Consider the following 13,690-nt stretch of genomic DNA (forward strand, 5'->3'; position numbering starts at 1 on the left):
AGTACGAAACAGCTGTATAATGTAGCATCACTGACGAGTCCAGGAAGTACGAAACAGCTGTATGATGTAGCATCACTGACGAGTCCAGGAAGTACGAAACAATTTTATGATGCAGTTTAATCCATTATTTGAATCTTCTATACCTATTATAATTTCGTATGAAAAAGGTATAATTCACTTGTATGTCTTTTGTACGATCTATCTATATAAAATACAATGATGCATTGTTGCTACCTTATTGTAATAAATCGCTTATTGTAATAAGTATTACATTACATTAGCTATAATGGAGTAATTTTTAGCTTTATAATAAGGTTAGCCTAATTTCAACAGATGCAAATGGCTAATTTAACCAGAAATTTCTATTGTTATTGACACCAGATGTTTGGCTATTCTACATATTGGAAGCTTTATTACCGATTTACATTGGAAAATGCAGGACAGTGAATTTGGATATACATAAAAGTATCTTGGTGAAAGATTGCCCAATTTACTTTGCTTGCATGTCAAAGCTATTCGTGTACCTTCAAATATTAACGAAAACCACGAAAATTGAGCCTCATGAAAATACATAATTTTATAGTATTGCACTATTTAAATATGCCCGTATAACGGATTCAAATCTCGGCCATTACGATTTTAAATATAAAAGAGGCTTAGTATAATATTAACATCATGCTTCAATATAAACGTAACGTTTCTCTGCGATAAATATGAAATCCGCACAAAATAAATTTAAAACCAATGTGAAATATATCAACGTATTTCTCTGCCATCAGTAAGATAGCAAAACATACAGTAGAGAATGTCAACCCTGAGTTTACAATGACATATAACGTCAGATTATGCAAAGCATAAAACTGATACAGATATCTAATGAATACAAATAAATTGTCTTCTCCTGTTTAAAAATAAATCAATATTCAAAAATTCTGAAATAAAAGCAATTGGACATTCTGTAATATTTAAAAAGTTAATATTTTAAAAATAATACCGTCACATATCGTAACTAAGTGACACATGGTCCGTAAATATTCGGCCAATGATACAAGTAGTGTATATATATATATATATATATATATATATATATATATATATAGTTTACATATCATGAACAAGGTCAGAGACGTATAATAATTTAAATAGGTTAGCAATTTTCTACAAACAAAAGATAGAAACGGAAGCTGTATCCCAGCTTTTGCTTGTTGTTACAGAATCTTCATGTAAAAACTTCATTCTAAATCAAGGGAGTTAAATCAATTTATATGTCCCTGCTAAGGCAATTTGCATAGTATAACATCTTCATCTATAATCAGTACCTTTATGGACAAAATTTCAAGTGTAACAATTCATTTATATTGTAAAAAGTCGATGTTGGCTTCCAAACTGTTTATAAAACTTTCTTTATGATAAAAATGATCTAAACATTCTTTGTATAAAAAGAAATCCCAGCCGATATATGAAAAAACATACATACCAAATTAAAAGAAGTAAAATGAGATTGGTAAATAGTCAGACATGTACATGTGTAATACAATGGAATGGCTATATCACTTAAAAGCAGGTTTAAGTTTCTATGGCTACAGAAATGACAACTTATTTTTAAGATGTTCAATATGCGCTTCGGTTTAACTTGTTAAAAAATATCATAAACAGAAAAAACAAAAATCGGAGGAACAGAAAAAGGAAAAAAAGATATCAAAATCACACAAACATTTCATTAAAACTGTCGTATTAATTGAACTGGATCAAATGAAGACAAAAAATAGAGTGTGTGTGTTTCTGGAGAAGGGAGGGGGCGGCAAAATTTACAGGTACTAAAAAAGTATATTCTTTTTAAACGAGTACAAGGAGAATACAGCCTCGAAGGCCGGAGATGTAAGCGTCCATAGTTTCGTTGACGATTACCACAAAAAACAATTAAACGATTGTATCGTACTTAATCTCTGTTACAAAAGCATTAGGGACTAATTTTAACCAAGACAAATATACAAGACATTAAAATTTCTTACACAACGACTGGCTAAATCTCTCTTTAACAACGACACGTAGAATTGCTACGTCACTTTTGCACTGAAAATATTTTAAAGCTAAATCGCTTTCGTACAACGCGACAAGTATACGTCTTGCACTACAACTTTTCCAGTATGCGTGACTAAATCTCCCTTACATACCAACCAATACACTAGACATTATAATGTATATAAACACAACACACATCCCTCGATTCACACCCATCCATATCTTCAGTACAAACACACATTAAAATACCAAGTCTTGTCCATATCTTCAGTACAAACACACATTAAAATACCAAGTCTTCTCCACATCTTCAGTACAAACACACATTAAAATAACCGGTCTTCTCCATATCTTCAGTACAAACACACATTAAGATACCCAGTCTTTTTCATATAGGGTCAATGCCGATGATTTTTCGTAGTTGTTCAAATATGAAAAAGGCGATAGTTGTATGTGGTCCGATTCTCATCCAGTTCGGAATGAAGCCTTTGTACAGTCCCAATGGGCCTTCTGATCGTAGTGTCTTTAAGAAACAGTCAAATGCTGACTTGTACACTTTACCTGCAAAACAAACAGTTCTTTGGTGGATGAATGAATGGAATGTGGAATACGTAAAAGAGAAATATTTACATTATTTATTTCACAACAATGATGAAATGCCTCAATTAGCAACCTAATTAAATCACTCTTTTCAGTCTAGAAGGTACACGACATGGGTCAACATATAGAAGAAAACCCATAGTACAAAGAGAAACCCCACGTTATCAGACTTGTGACCTCGAACTTCTACAAGCACAGCGGATAATAGATTCCTAGATTGTTTTCGGAAAATATGAGCATCCACTGCGAAACTAAACTACCAGGTGCCTGTCAGCGTATATTACAACTTACTACCTTGTCGTAACAACCTTTAAAACGTTCGTTTAAACATCCTTCCTTGTCAGGAAAATTACGACCTACTTCCTCTTCAAGGAAACTTACAAACTGGTCGGTACAACCTAATAACTCGTCATGACACCAATCAGAACATTTAACTTGCTTGTAACTCACTTTTTACACATACATGTACCATACTTAAAAAGAGTAAAGACAAATATGTTTACTAAAAAATTAAAGCAGATTCGTCCTACTTTCAGCTAACTGATGACACTCTCATTTTAACCTCCATATTATCCTTACAAGGAGCACTGTTGAAATTGGATCAGACCTAACATAGCAGTGCAGTGTCCTTGCCCTATAATTTGTGACATTTAATATCTTAGTCGGCTTACGTTTCACTTAAAAACCACCTCTACCACACCGCAATCATATTATAATTCTGTAGGTCTAACTTTATCCAGTTCACATTACACATAACTCAGGTGTTGTAGCAGCAATATGAATAGCGTACACACTAGCGTCACATCATATGTATGTTTCCCTGATCGGAATTATAAATGTATGGCATACCTTACTTGACGTTGTTAAAAAATTATGCGATATGCGAAAATTACTAGCCAGTGCGCCTTCCCATCTAAATTTTGAATTTTTTTCGATCGCTTTGTAATTTCCTCAGCCGCTATTTATGCTTCAGGGTTTAGGCCCTTACATCAACGACGAGTCATAGAAGCTGTATGATGCAGTTTAATTCACTGTTTGACTCTGCTCTATGTTACTCTAAATTTGTATCAAATGGTGTTATTCCTTTGGGTCTTTAGTACAGTCTTCCAACTTTAATTACTGTTGTAATAAACGTATCCAGTAATCGAATATGAATGTAATTTATTCGCTTTCAGGTCCCAATTATTAGATCACCAACGAGACCTTGATGGACGAAACAGCTGTACAATTCAGTTTATTCGTTATTTGAATTATCATCTTTCCAAATTTGTTTTTGAAAACACTGTCGTCCTTTTTTAAGATATTAAAAAGGTTCTTGAAAAGGTGTAATTTATGTAGGTGATCCATTCAGCACGTGTTGGGACAGTCAGGTCATAAAAAACTTAACATGACTCTGAATATAAGTGACAGAAAAGATGGTCATCGGTACACACTTCACACAAATGTGTAAATCACACATTCAAAACAAGTGCAAAACATGGTTTGTGATTAATGAATTATTACGAAGCTACATTTGAATGAGAACAGATAAACTATGTATAATATCCTTAGAATTGTAGATTCAAATATAGGAGTACAAAAGTCAATTAATGACGTGTTATTTTTAAAATGTCGGCGTTGTTATGTAGTGTCGTACTTACTATCCTGTTTCTGGTTCATAATCCGCGTCTTCACAACGTCTACTGGTGACGTAGTTAATGCCGTCATGAAGCCCGCCACCATAGAAGCGGTCACGTGCAGTGGAGCGCCCTCTGTCATCAAGCCAGCGTTTAGTATGGTATGTTTTGTGTGGTCATATGTAGGAATCTATATCATGGAAACACACAGTGATCATAATTATTTCAAATAAAATGTATACATGGGATTCAAATTATCTATTATTGCAATGAAATAAACATCCTCCACCAAAACTAGCTCGGTTACCTAGAATGGGAACGACAACAGTGACGTCAGAGACACAAAATGTAATGACACAAAAGAACGGAAGAAATACTACAAAAAAATGAATTAACTACAGTGAACATAATTACACTTATACCATACAAATCAATAACCGCCGAAACAGAGCAGACACCAAAACCATACAAATCGGTAACAGCCGAAACTGAGCAGACACCAAAACCATACAAATCGATAACAGTCGAAACTGAGCGACACCAAAACCATACAAATCGGTAACAGCCGAAACTGAGCAGACACCAAAACCATACAAATCGGTAACAGTCGAAACTGAGCAGACACCAAAACCATATAAATCGGTTACAGCAGGAACTAAGCAGACACCAAAACCATACAAATCGGTAACAGCAGGAACTAAGCAGACACCAAAACCATACAAATCGGTAACAGCAGGAACTGAGCAGACACCAAAACCATACAAATCGATAACAGCCGAAACTGAGCAGACACCAAAACCATACAAAAAACAGCTGGAACTAAGCAGACACCAAAACCATACAAACCAATAACGGCTGGACCTGAGTAGACACCAAAACCATACAAAAAACAGAGCAGGAACTGAGCAGACACCAAAACCATACAAATCGGTAACAGCAGGAACTGAGCAGACACCAAAACCATACAAAAAACAGCTGGAACTAAGCAGACACCAAAACCATACAAATCAATAACAGCCGAAACTGAGCAGACATCAAAACCATACAAATCGATAACAGCAGGAACTGAGCAGACACTAAAACTATGCAAAAAAACAGCTGGACCTGTGCAGACACCAAAACCATACAAAAAACAGCTGGAACTGTGCAGACACCAAAACCATACAAACCAATAACAGCTGGAACTGTGCAGACACCAAAACCATACAAACCAATAACAGCTGGACCTGAGCAGACACCAAATTCATACAAGAACTCTAGCTGGAACAGAGCAGACACCAAAACTATACAAATAAATAACAGCCGGAAGTGGTCAGACACCACAGTCATACAAATACATAACAGCCGGAAGTGGTCAGACACCTAAACAATACAAAGAAATAACTAGAAATTGCCAGATGTCAATATCACCAGAACGAACAACTTTTTCCATTGAACACACGCCAATGAAAAAATAAACAACAGCAGAATCTAAGCAGACGCCAAAATAATGAATTAAGAATACATCAAAATCTAAAATATGTAATAAACACCAAAACAAAAATGTCTACTACATCGATTCAGCGAACAATAATAGGATTGTACAGAACCAAAACTTTCAGCATATCAGTGCATCAACAAATCATGAGTTAACTACACCATACAGTTGTTTTATAAATTTACATATTTAGACCCCTTCAGCAAGGATAGGGTCCTGATGTTTTAGAATGAGTTAACTACACCATACAGTTGTTTTATAAATTTACATATTTAGACCCCTTCAGCAAGGATAGGGTCCTGATGTTTTAGAATGAGTTAACTACACCATACAGTTGTTTTATAAATTTACATATTTAGACCCCTTCAGCAAGGATAGGGTCCTGATGTTTTAGAATGAGTTAACTACACCATACAGTTGTTTTATAAATTTACATATTTAGACCCCTTCAGCAAGGATAGGGTCCTGATGTTTTAGAATGAGTTAACTACACCATACAGTTGTTTTATAAATTTACATATTTAGACCCCTTCAGCAAGGATAGGGTCCTGATGTTTTAGAATGAGTTAACTACACCATACAGTTGTTTTATAAATTTACATATTTAGACCCCTTCAGCAAGGATAGGGTCCTGATGTTTTAGAATGAGTTAACTACACCATACAGTTGTTTTATAAATTTACATATCTAGGCCCCTTCAGCAAGGATAGGGTCCTGATGTTTTAGAATGTAGGGGCCAGCAATAATTGTTAAAATCAACAAATAAGATTTACAATATGGGGTTATTTTAAAAGCATATCAAGTTCATGTGTATATTATCCTGAACCGCGCCACTATTCATATAAATTAATGAAAGGAAATCTACAGGAACTGAGGAAGCACTAATAACGGAAGGAACTCCAACACAAAGGTAGGTATCAACACTAAAGGTAAATCATTACATCAGGAATTTGTGAATCCTTTCAATAATACAAGGCTATGAGTAAGTTCTATTTTGTGAGAAAAACGTCGTTCTGTTAACAGATATTTCGTGAATGTTCAACGGCAGTTTCTAAATTTATAAATATATACAATATTTGGATATTCTCAAACACTAAAACAACAGCTTTGGTTGTTGGATGTTAGAGAGGTTCCAAACTCACCTGTGTAGCGGTCAGTATAGCCGCTCTTTTGACCGTCGGTCCCACACCAACATACAGACCACGAATGCCGTTCTGACGTACAATTTCTGAGAAAGCTGAGAACGTACTACGGTACCTTGGCGTTTCTCCTACCAACTTGGTACATCCCTGCATTCGTACTTTGACCAGATCAGTTGGAACTGCAATGGAACTACCTATTGCTCCTGAAAACAGATGTCCAATAAGATTCCGAATGAATGAAGTCAAAGGCAGCTTTGTAACTAAGTAAAAGATTCACCTCAGAATGTTATTGTATTCACTACTTGAATTCACAAAGAAAACCAAAAGGGTTTTCTAGAGTATATCATCACGCTATACTTCAAAGAACATGAAGCTTAATAAATAACAATGTCTCTAAGCTATAGAATCACACAGTGTGCTTCGTAATGTGTATTTTCGTACATTTTATATCTTTAAAACACTTTGTATGAGAAGGAAGTTTTGAGAGATGACCTACCGGTGAGAGCACCTGCACATATCTTTTTCCATAATGGTGTATGAGCTGGGTCAGTGGCGCCAAACAGGACTTTTACAGGCTCGTATGCGCCCATACGAATTGTGCTATAACTTCCTTCTCTCATCAGTGAAGGAACAATTCTAGAACAGACGTGACATCATGTGATTTTATTTATATATCCCTATAACTTATAGTTTTTAATTACTATGACGTCATAATACCGTAAAGGGCTTTATATTTTAGTCTGGCATCAATCTGGATATCTGTCACTATGTAAAGATACAACTGCTTATCACAGCAAAGATAATTGTTAGAATATCTATCAATATTAAAACACACAATTGTTTATCTATTACAGCAAACATAACTGTTAATATTCCATCAGAATATCTATCACTATGTAAAGACGTCAGGTAAAGGTGAGCAAATGACCAATTGGAATGTATTTTAATTAAGTCGCAAAATTGTAGTTACAGCAACTAATTGTTCTACTCTCGCATCACCTGCTTTTACTACATTTTTGCAACGTAATCAAAACATATTCTGAGAAAAATCCAAAGTGATCGAAAAAATAATCAAAATCTAGTCTAGAAGTGCTATTTACTTGTGTGTCTTTGGTACAATCTTTGAGACACAGGAAGACGTAGGAGGTCGAATCGCCACAACCAACATATACCATGAGAGTTTACTACAGGATAATTACGTCACCTACCCCTTATACAGGCCCCTTATGCCTTCGTCGCTGACGATCCGTACACCGCCCTTTAGGAAACCGTCGTAATAACGGTTTTTCAGCACCTGGATTCCTTTCTGTGTTGCGAGCTCATTTTCCAGCTGCATACGTATCTTGATGACGTCAACAGGGTTCGTAACTGTAAAATACAAATCGGTGACATAGTTTTGTCTATGCTTTCACATTCATCAAACATTATTTAGAAATGATATCTGACTTAAGATGTTACAAAAGAGGATAACTCGGTTCCCGGTTTGGGTAGCCATGGTTTATCTATCCAATCTCGGCAGCATCCGTCATACAAATAGTATATCCAAGCGTGCAGGTGCGTATATTTTATACCCTTAAATTTCCAAAATAAGCGCTTATTTTGATTTTTCGTAAGGAATTCGAAACTCATTTTCGAAGACGGCCTATTTTCATGGTCGTCTTATTTGAAGCTATTTTTTACTGTAAGGCATGTACAGCTTATCTTCCAGGCCCTCATATTTCGAGACATCTTATAAACCGTCCAAGCGAAGTTTACTATATAGCCCTAAATATTCGCAATCATACTAACTACAGTCTTTTACATCACATCACGGTCTACGTCCGTCATTTATATACCTTAACGAAATATTTTTAAAATAATGGTATTCTTGAAGTGTATAGAAATATAGACATGTTTAACAATAAACTTTCTTGATAAAACATAACACAAAAAGAATGTTATATAACCAGGACAACAAAGAACATATCAACTTGTCAAACAGAATCATAATGCAAACTCAAATTCAATAAAACTAAGGCAAAAGTAAAAACAAACAAACAATAAACGATTTACACAGAGACCCCTGAAAAGTGCAAGGAGAACAAGACCAGTCGTTTCAGGTGAGTAAGCGTAAGATAAATGTGAGGTAAACATATCATCGAATGATTTCAAGTATGAACTATTGACAGTGGTCGGCACTCTCGAATGTTAAGGAACGAGCAACTTTGGCATGCAAGAAAGAATAACAATGAATAGACTGATCTCATAAGACAAGATTCAGTGGGTAAATTTATATCCTCTCCGACAATTTCCAAAGAGATTCAGAACACACCAAACATGTTCTCAATAAGAACTACATTTACCAATATGCCGAGCCCCCGTAATATTGTATTGGGGTGCCATAAATGTGTTAGAAGTTCTTATATCGCTTTGTAATTAAAAGACGTTTCAGTTAACATGTTTTACAGTGTACTTGGGTCATGATATATGTGATACGTCACTTTAACTTATAAGTATTATCTTGTTATAGAATTCACCTCACTGGTCGATAAATGGCTTTGGTCAAGCCGGTCAACCTCACAATCTACATGAACAGCATAGATCAGAAAGTAAGAAGTGTGGATTAGTAAGATGCCTTATATTTAAAGCTCCATCACAGTCTTATTATTGGTGGTAGTGTAACTGTTAACCATACCAACAGAAGTACGGTAGAAACACAGGACAACATACTGATCAGATATTTCACATCGAACAACTAGTCAAGGTCGACACGCCGATGTCAGCTGTTTATCCAACAACGTGCTATAAATAGAAACGTATTTTTCAGCTCTGCTGAACATGACAGTAAGTGAAAAAAAGCTACACACATGTATACTATATAAGTGTATGTGTGTGAACACGTTGACACCATCAATGTACATACTTGTAGCAGCACTCATGTTGGAGATGCCGGCCAGAGTAAACCTCCATATCTGTTCGTTCTCAATTCTCGCCATCGCTAGGTTATGATGCGAGAGATCCAAACAAGATGGCAGTCAATGTGAGATCACTCTGAAGTAGACCGACCCAAGACGACCTGAGGCAGTAGCCGTTAAATCCACCCATGCGTACCACTGCTGTGAGTTCAACCGTACGTCGATCTCCGTCTCCTCGAATAAGGGAGTAGATATAGGTGAATGTGGCAGTCTTATTAGCTGTTATTGTTTCTCTGTCATCTTAATTAAGTCACATAAGAAATCACATGAGACAACCTTGTAACAACTAGAAAAACATGCTGAAAGTCTTATCTGAAATGCATACATACACATCAAATTAATGGCAGAAAACATTACTACTAATCGTATTTGACCGACGGATTAAATCCCTTCTCTAAAATAAGCAAATGAAAATGGCTGGTCCAAACATTTCCTTCAGCAATTCAATTGCATGTTTCTAATATAATACTGATTCAGAAATGGAAACATGTTTTCCTGAGAAAAAAAATTAATATCCACTTAAAAAAGAGAACTTAATTTCAATGATTGTCAAATATATATAAATCTTTCAGAAGGGGTACTGTCCATGTTTTTTAGAAATTCTTGAAAATAGAACATTTACGAAATCTAGAAAGGCTGGGCCTCCGTTACGTAATTAACATTCATTTATTTTCTGTTTTGCTGTTCCGACGTTGGGTCATGATGTAATTAGGAATTAATCGAAATTTCGAAAACGTAACATCTTAAATATTTTAAATCAGACCATGTTTGTTTAATAGTTAAGTCTACAACTATAAAGTATACAAAACAACACTTCTCTAAAATAAGCAAATGGAAATGGCTGGTCAATGGCTTTAGCAATTCAATCGCAGTTTTCTAACGTAATCCTGATTCTGAAATGGACATATTTCTCCTGTGGAAGTAAATAAATAGCCCCTTAAATACGGACATCTGACTTCACTGGTTGTCATATACACATAAATCATTCAGGAGAGGTACAGTTCAAATTCTTTAGAAAATCCTAAAAAAATATAAACCACATTTAGGAAGTCTGGAAAGAAAGAACATCAATTTAGTAATTCAAATTCATTTACTGTCAGCTTTGTTTCCCCATAAATGTTATTAACACATTTTTTTGCTTAACAATTAAATTATCAAGTTTATGTTTTGATAATTGACTACATGCGCGGTACATAATAATGCTATTTTGGGGCAAAGGTTTTAAATCCAAATGCAGATATATCCCCAACGAGAATTCAGAAGGCTCAAGTAAATGTAGAGGTATTTTTCAACAATTGCCTGGTACATTGTGGCCTACCCAAGCGGATATACACCGTCCAATGTCAAAACTTTGGGGGTCACTGCATTCGAATGGAATCATAAGATTGCTGATAAGAAGGAGGAGTGTCCTTACAGAGTTATAGCACAATCCAGTCAGTATATACCGGTATATGATGTCAGAAGGGAGGATGAAGAAGACAGGACAAGGACATTACACAGCTTCCTACCAATGTCAATAAAACCGCCAACACCAGCTCCAAGGTGACAACAGCAGACGAGACGGAGCAACTCCGTCAACGATGAGAATAGTAACTCTGGATCCTCCTCATCTTTTTTGATGATGACACGATGATGGTTGTCACCAGGAAATCAGACCAAGGCACCTCGATTGACAACATTTTTCATTAGGAAATTAAAGTCGTGGAGTCGGAGGAAAGAGGGTATGACCTTTCGAAGGACACGGAGACGGTTGAGGAGGGGCGACATCTAAGTAATGAGCAGGCAGAGGTTGATTTGTCGGATGCCAACTCGAGTACTGTGGAACTCCGATGGACAATTAGACATCGTAAAAAGCTAGAGTGGTTGAGAAGTAGCTCATACTTTTACCCACAGCATCGGGGAGAACCGTAATGGATGTCCAGAGCTCATTTCTTAACCGAGTTGTCAAGCTCTGACTTGTTCACAAACAAGGGGTCAGTTTCACGCGTTTCTAATGTTGAATATCTACATTCATTTAAATAGTTTGAACTGTTTATCGTATTGTGGAAATGCTCTAATCAAATATGAGCTTGAGAAACTGTAATAAAGTAACTTTCATGTTTGTTTGAATTTCAGACAAGTCGTCAGAAATTGTCATAAAAATATTGATTGATTTTAAAGATTAACGGCTCTGTGCCAAACACCGTATGATTCCGCGTGTATTTGTCTTTTTGTGAAGTTTTGGTACAGATTATTTATCAATTGATGAATTGTTTAAAGTAATACCAATATTTGACAATTCGTAATGTAATTGAACCGTTAAATACGATTAGTAGTATATTTTGTGGTTATGTTTTATTGGTATTTCTGTAGGAGTTGTCTCCCTTACATCGTTAAAGTGATTGAATGATTATATGTGTATGTATTTTAGACCGGCGTGTAGAATGTTTTCCAATTTCTTACATGGTTGTCTCATGTGATTTCCAATGTGAAATTATAAAGATGACAGAGAAGTAAAAAAGCGGTTTTTGTTAAAAGACAAAACTGTACCACATAGATAAACTAGACAATTAATTATGTTGTAATGATAACAGTGGTACATTTCATCATGGTGTAGAAATCGACACTTCACAGAATGCAGTATATAAAATTTACATTTAGATAAAAAAAAAAAGCTTTTACAAACCTATAAAATAACATCTCGCATGTTCATCGGGTAAAATTAATGCACCATGGCATGTTTTGGAATAAGGTTTCGATGGAAGAGTGTTGAATGTCATCATTATTATTTGAAAAAATATTTATGACAATAATTATTTATATCATTCCTAATTACGGCAGGATTCTGATCACTACACAGCTAGTTCAGTCGTCTACACAACTTTCATTTTCAACCAAAATACAATGTCCACACAACATCAGTATTAGGCGTCTAGAAAACTTCCAATTTCAACCAAAAAAAACACCAAAATATCTTCAGCATTACACAACTACAAAACTTTCATTTTAACAGAGACGTATATAACACACTGTGTTATATACGTCTCTGAATTAAAAAAAAAAAAAAAAAAAAAAAAACCGTCTATATATAATGAAAAAAAACCTGGGTCACTTTAAAGGTAATAGATAAATAAGAAGTGTTATTAATTAACGAAGGCAAAAATTACGATTTGCATGCATTAATACCTGGAGACCAGATCACAATTCTGTACATCATGAATATCGTTTGCCTTTGGATTTAGAGCCTTTGCCCAAAAATAGCATTATCATGTGCCACGCATGTAGTTAGTTATTAAAACATTTCATTGATAAATCAATTGAGAAAAATGTGAATTAATAACATTTATGGGAAAAACAAAACAGAAAATAAATACATGTGAATTACTAAATTGAAGTCCATCCTTTCCAGATTTCATAAATGTTCTATTTTCAAGAATATGGACTGTTCCCCTTCTAAAGGATTTATATATAGGTGACAATCATTTAAATCATGTTTTTTTTAAGTGTCTGTTCAGTTATTTTCTCGGCAGGAAAATGTTTCCATTAATGAATCGGGATTATATCAGAAACATGCAATTTAACTGCTGAAGGAAACATTTGGACCAGCCATTTGTATTTGCTTATTTAGAGAAGTGGTGTTCTGTGTACTTTATAATTTTGTGGATTTAACTATCCAACAATTGTGATTTGGTTCATAATATGTAAGATGTAGTTTTATAGATACTTTTATGGTTGTAGACAAAAACAACTTGGCTTGCTATAGAATGTTAACATTTTAGATGTACAAAATATTTTAACGTTACACATCACATTCTTATCTCTGTTCATCTATATATGTATAATGCAATTTAACATTGTAGGTGTATGTTGTGCTTTTCCTACAGGTCAATTTAACTTTAT

The 13,690-nt window shown here is 34.9% G+C and overlaps 1 protein-coding gene across 1 annotated transcript; it reads right to left on the reverse strand.

The window, feature by feature from the left end:
- Nucleotides 1-2,410: 2,410 nt before the first annotated feature.
- On the reverse strand, nt 2,411-9,832 carry LOC132549305 (mitochondrial substrate carrier family protein ucpB-like). The gene is made up of 6 exons (XM_060213227.1): nt 9,760-9,832; nt 8,066-8,225; nt 7,354-7,493; nt 6,858-7,060; nt 4,263-4,428; nt 2,411-2,583 (listed from the first exon to the last, which is right to left on the reverse strand). The coding sequence occupies exons 1-6, from the start codon at nt 9,830-9,832 to the stop codon at nt 2,411-2,413; spliced, it is 915 nt and encodes a 304-aa protein (XP_060069210.1).
- Nucleotides 9,833-13,690: the final 3,858 nt, after the last annotated feature.

Source organism: Ylistrum balloti, unplaced genomic scaffold (assembly GCF_031769215.1).
Source record: "Ylistrum balloti isolate Yb309-2 unplaced genomic scaffold, AGI_CSIRO_Ybal_v1 Utg370052, whole genome shotgun sequence".
In the NCBI taxonomy this organism is placed as follows: Eukaryota; Metazoa; Mollusca; class Bivalvia; order Pectinida; family Pectinidae; genus Ylistrum; species Ylistrum balloti.

What these genes read in the sequence shown, in the direction of transcription:
- LOC132549305 (XM_060213227.1), bottom strand. Translation starts at nt 9,832, where the DNA reads ATGGCGAGAATTGAGAACGAACAGATATGGAGGTTTACTCTGGCCGGC. An exon ending in CAACATGAGTGCTGCTACAA is followed by an intron (nt 8,226 to 9,759) that starts GTATGTACATTG and finishes TGTATTTTACAG; the next exon opens with TTACGAACCCTGTTGACGTC. An exon ending in ATAAGGGGCCTGTATAAGGG is followed by an intron (nt 7,494 to 8,065) that starts GTAGGTGACGTA and finishes CGTCTGTTCTAG; the next exon opens with AATTGTTCCTTCACTGATGA.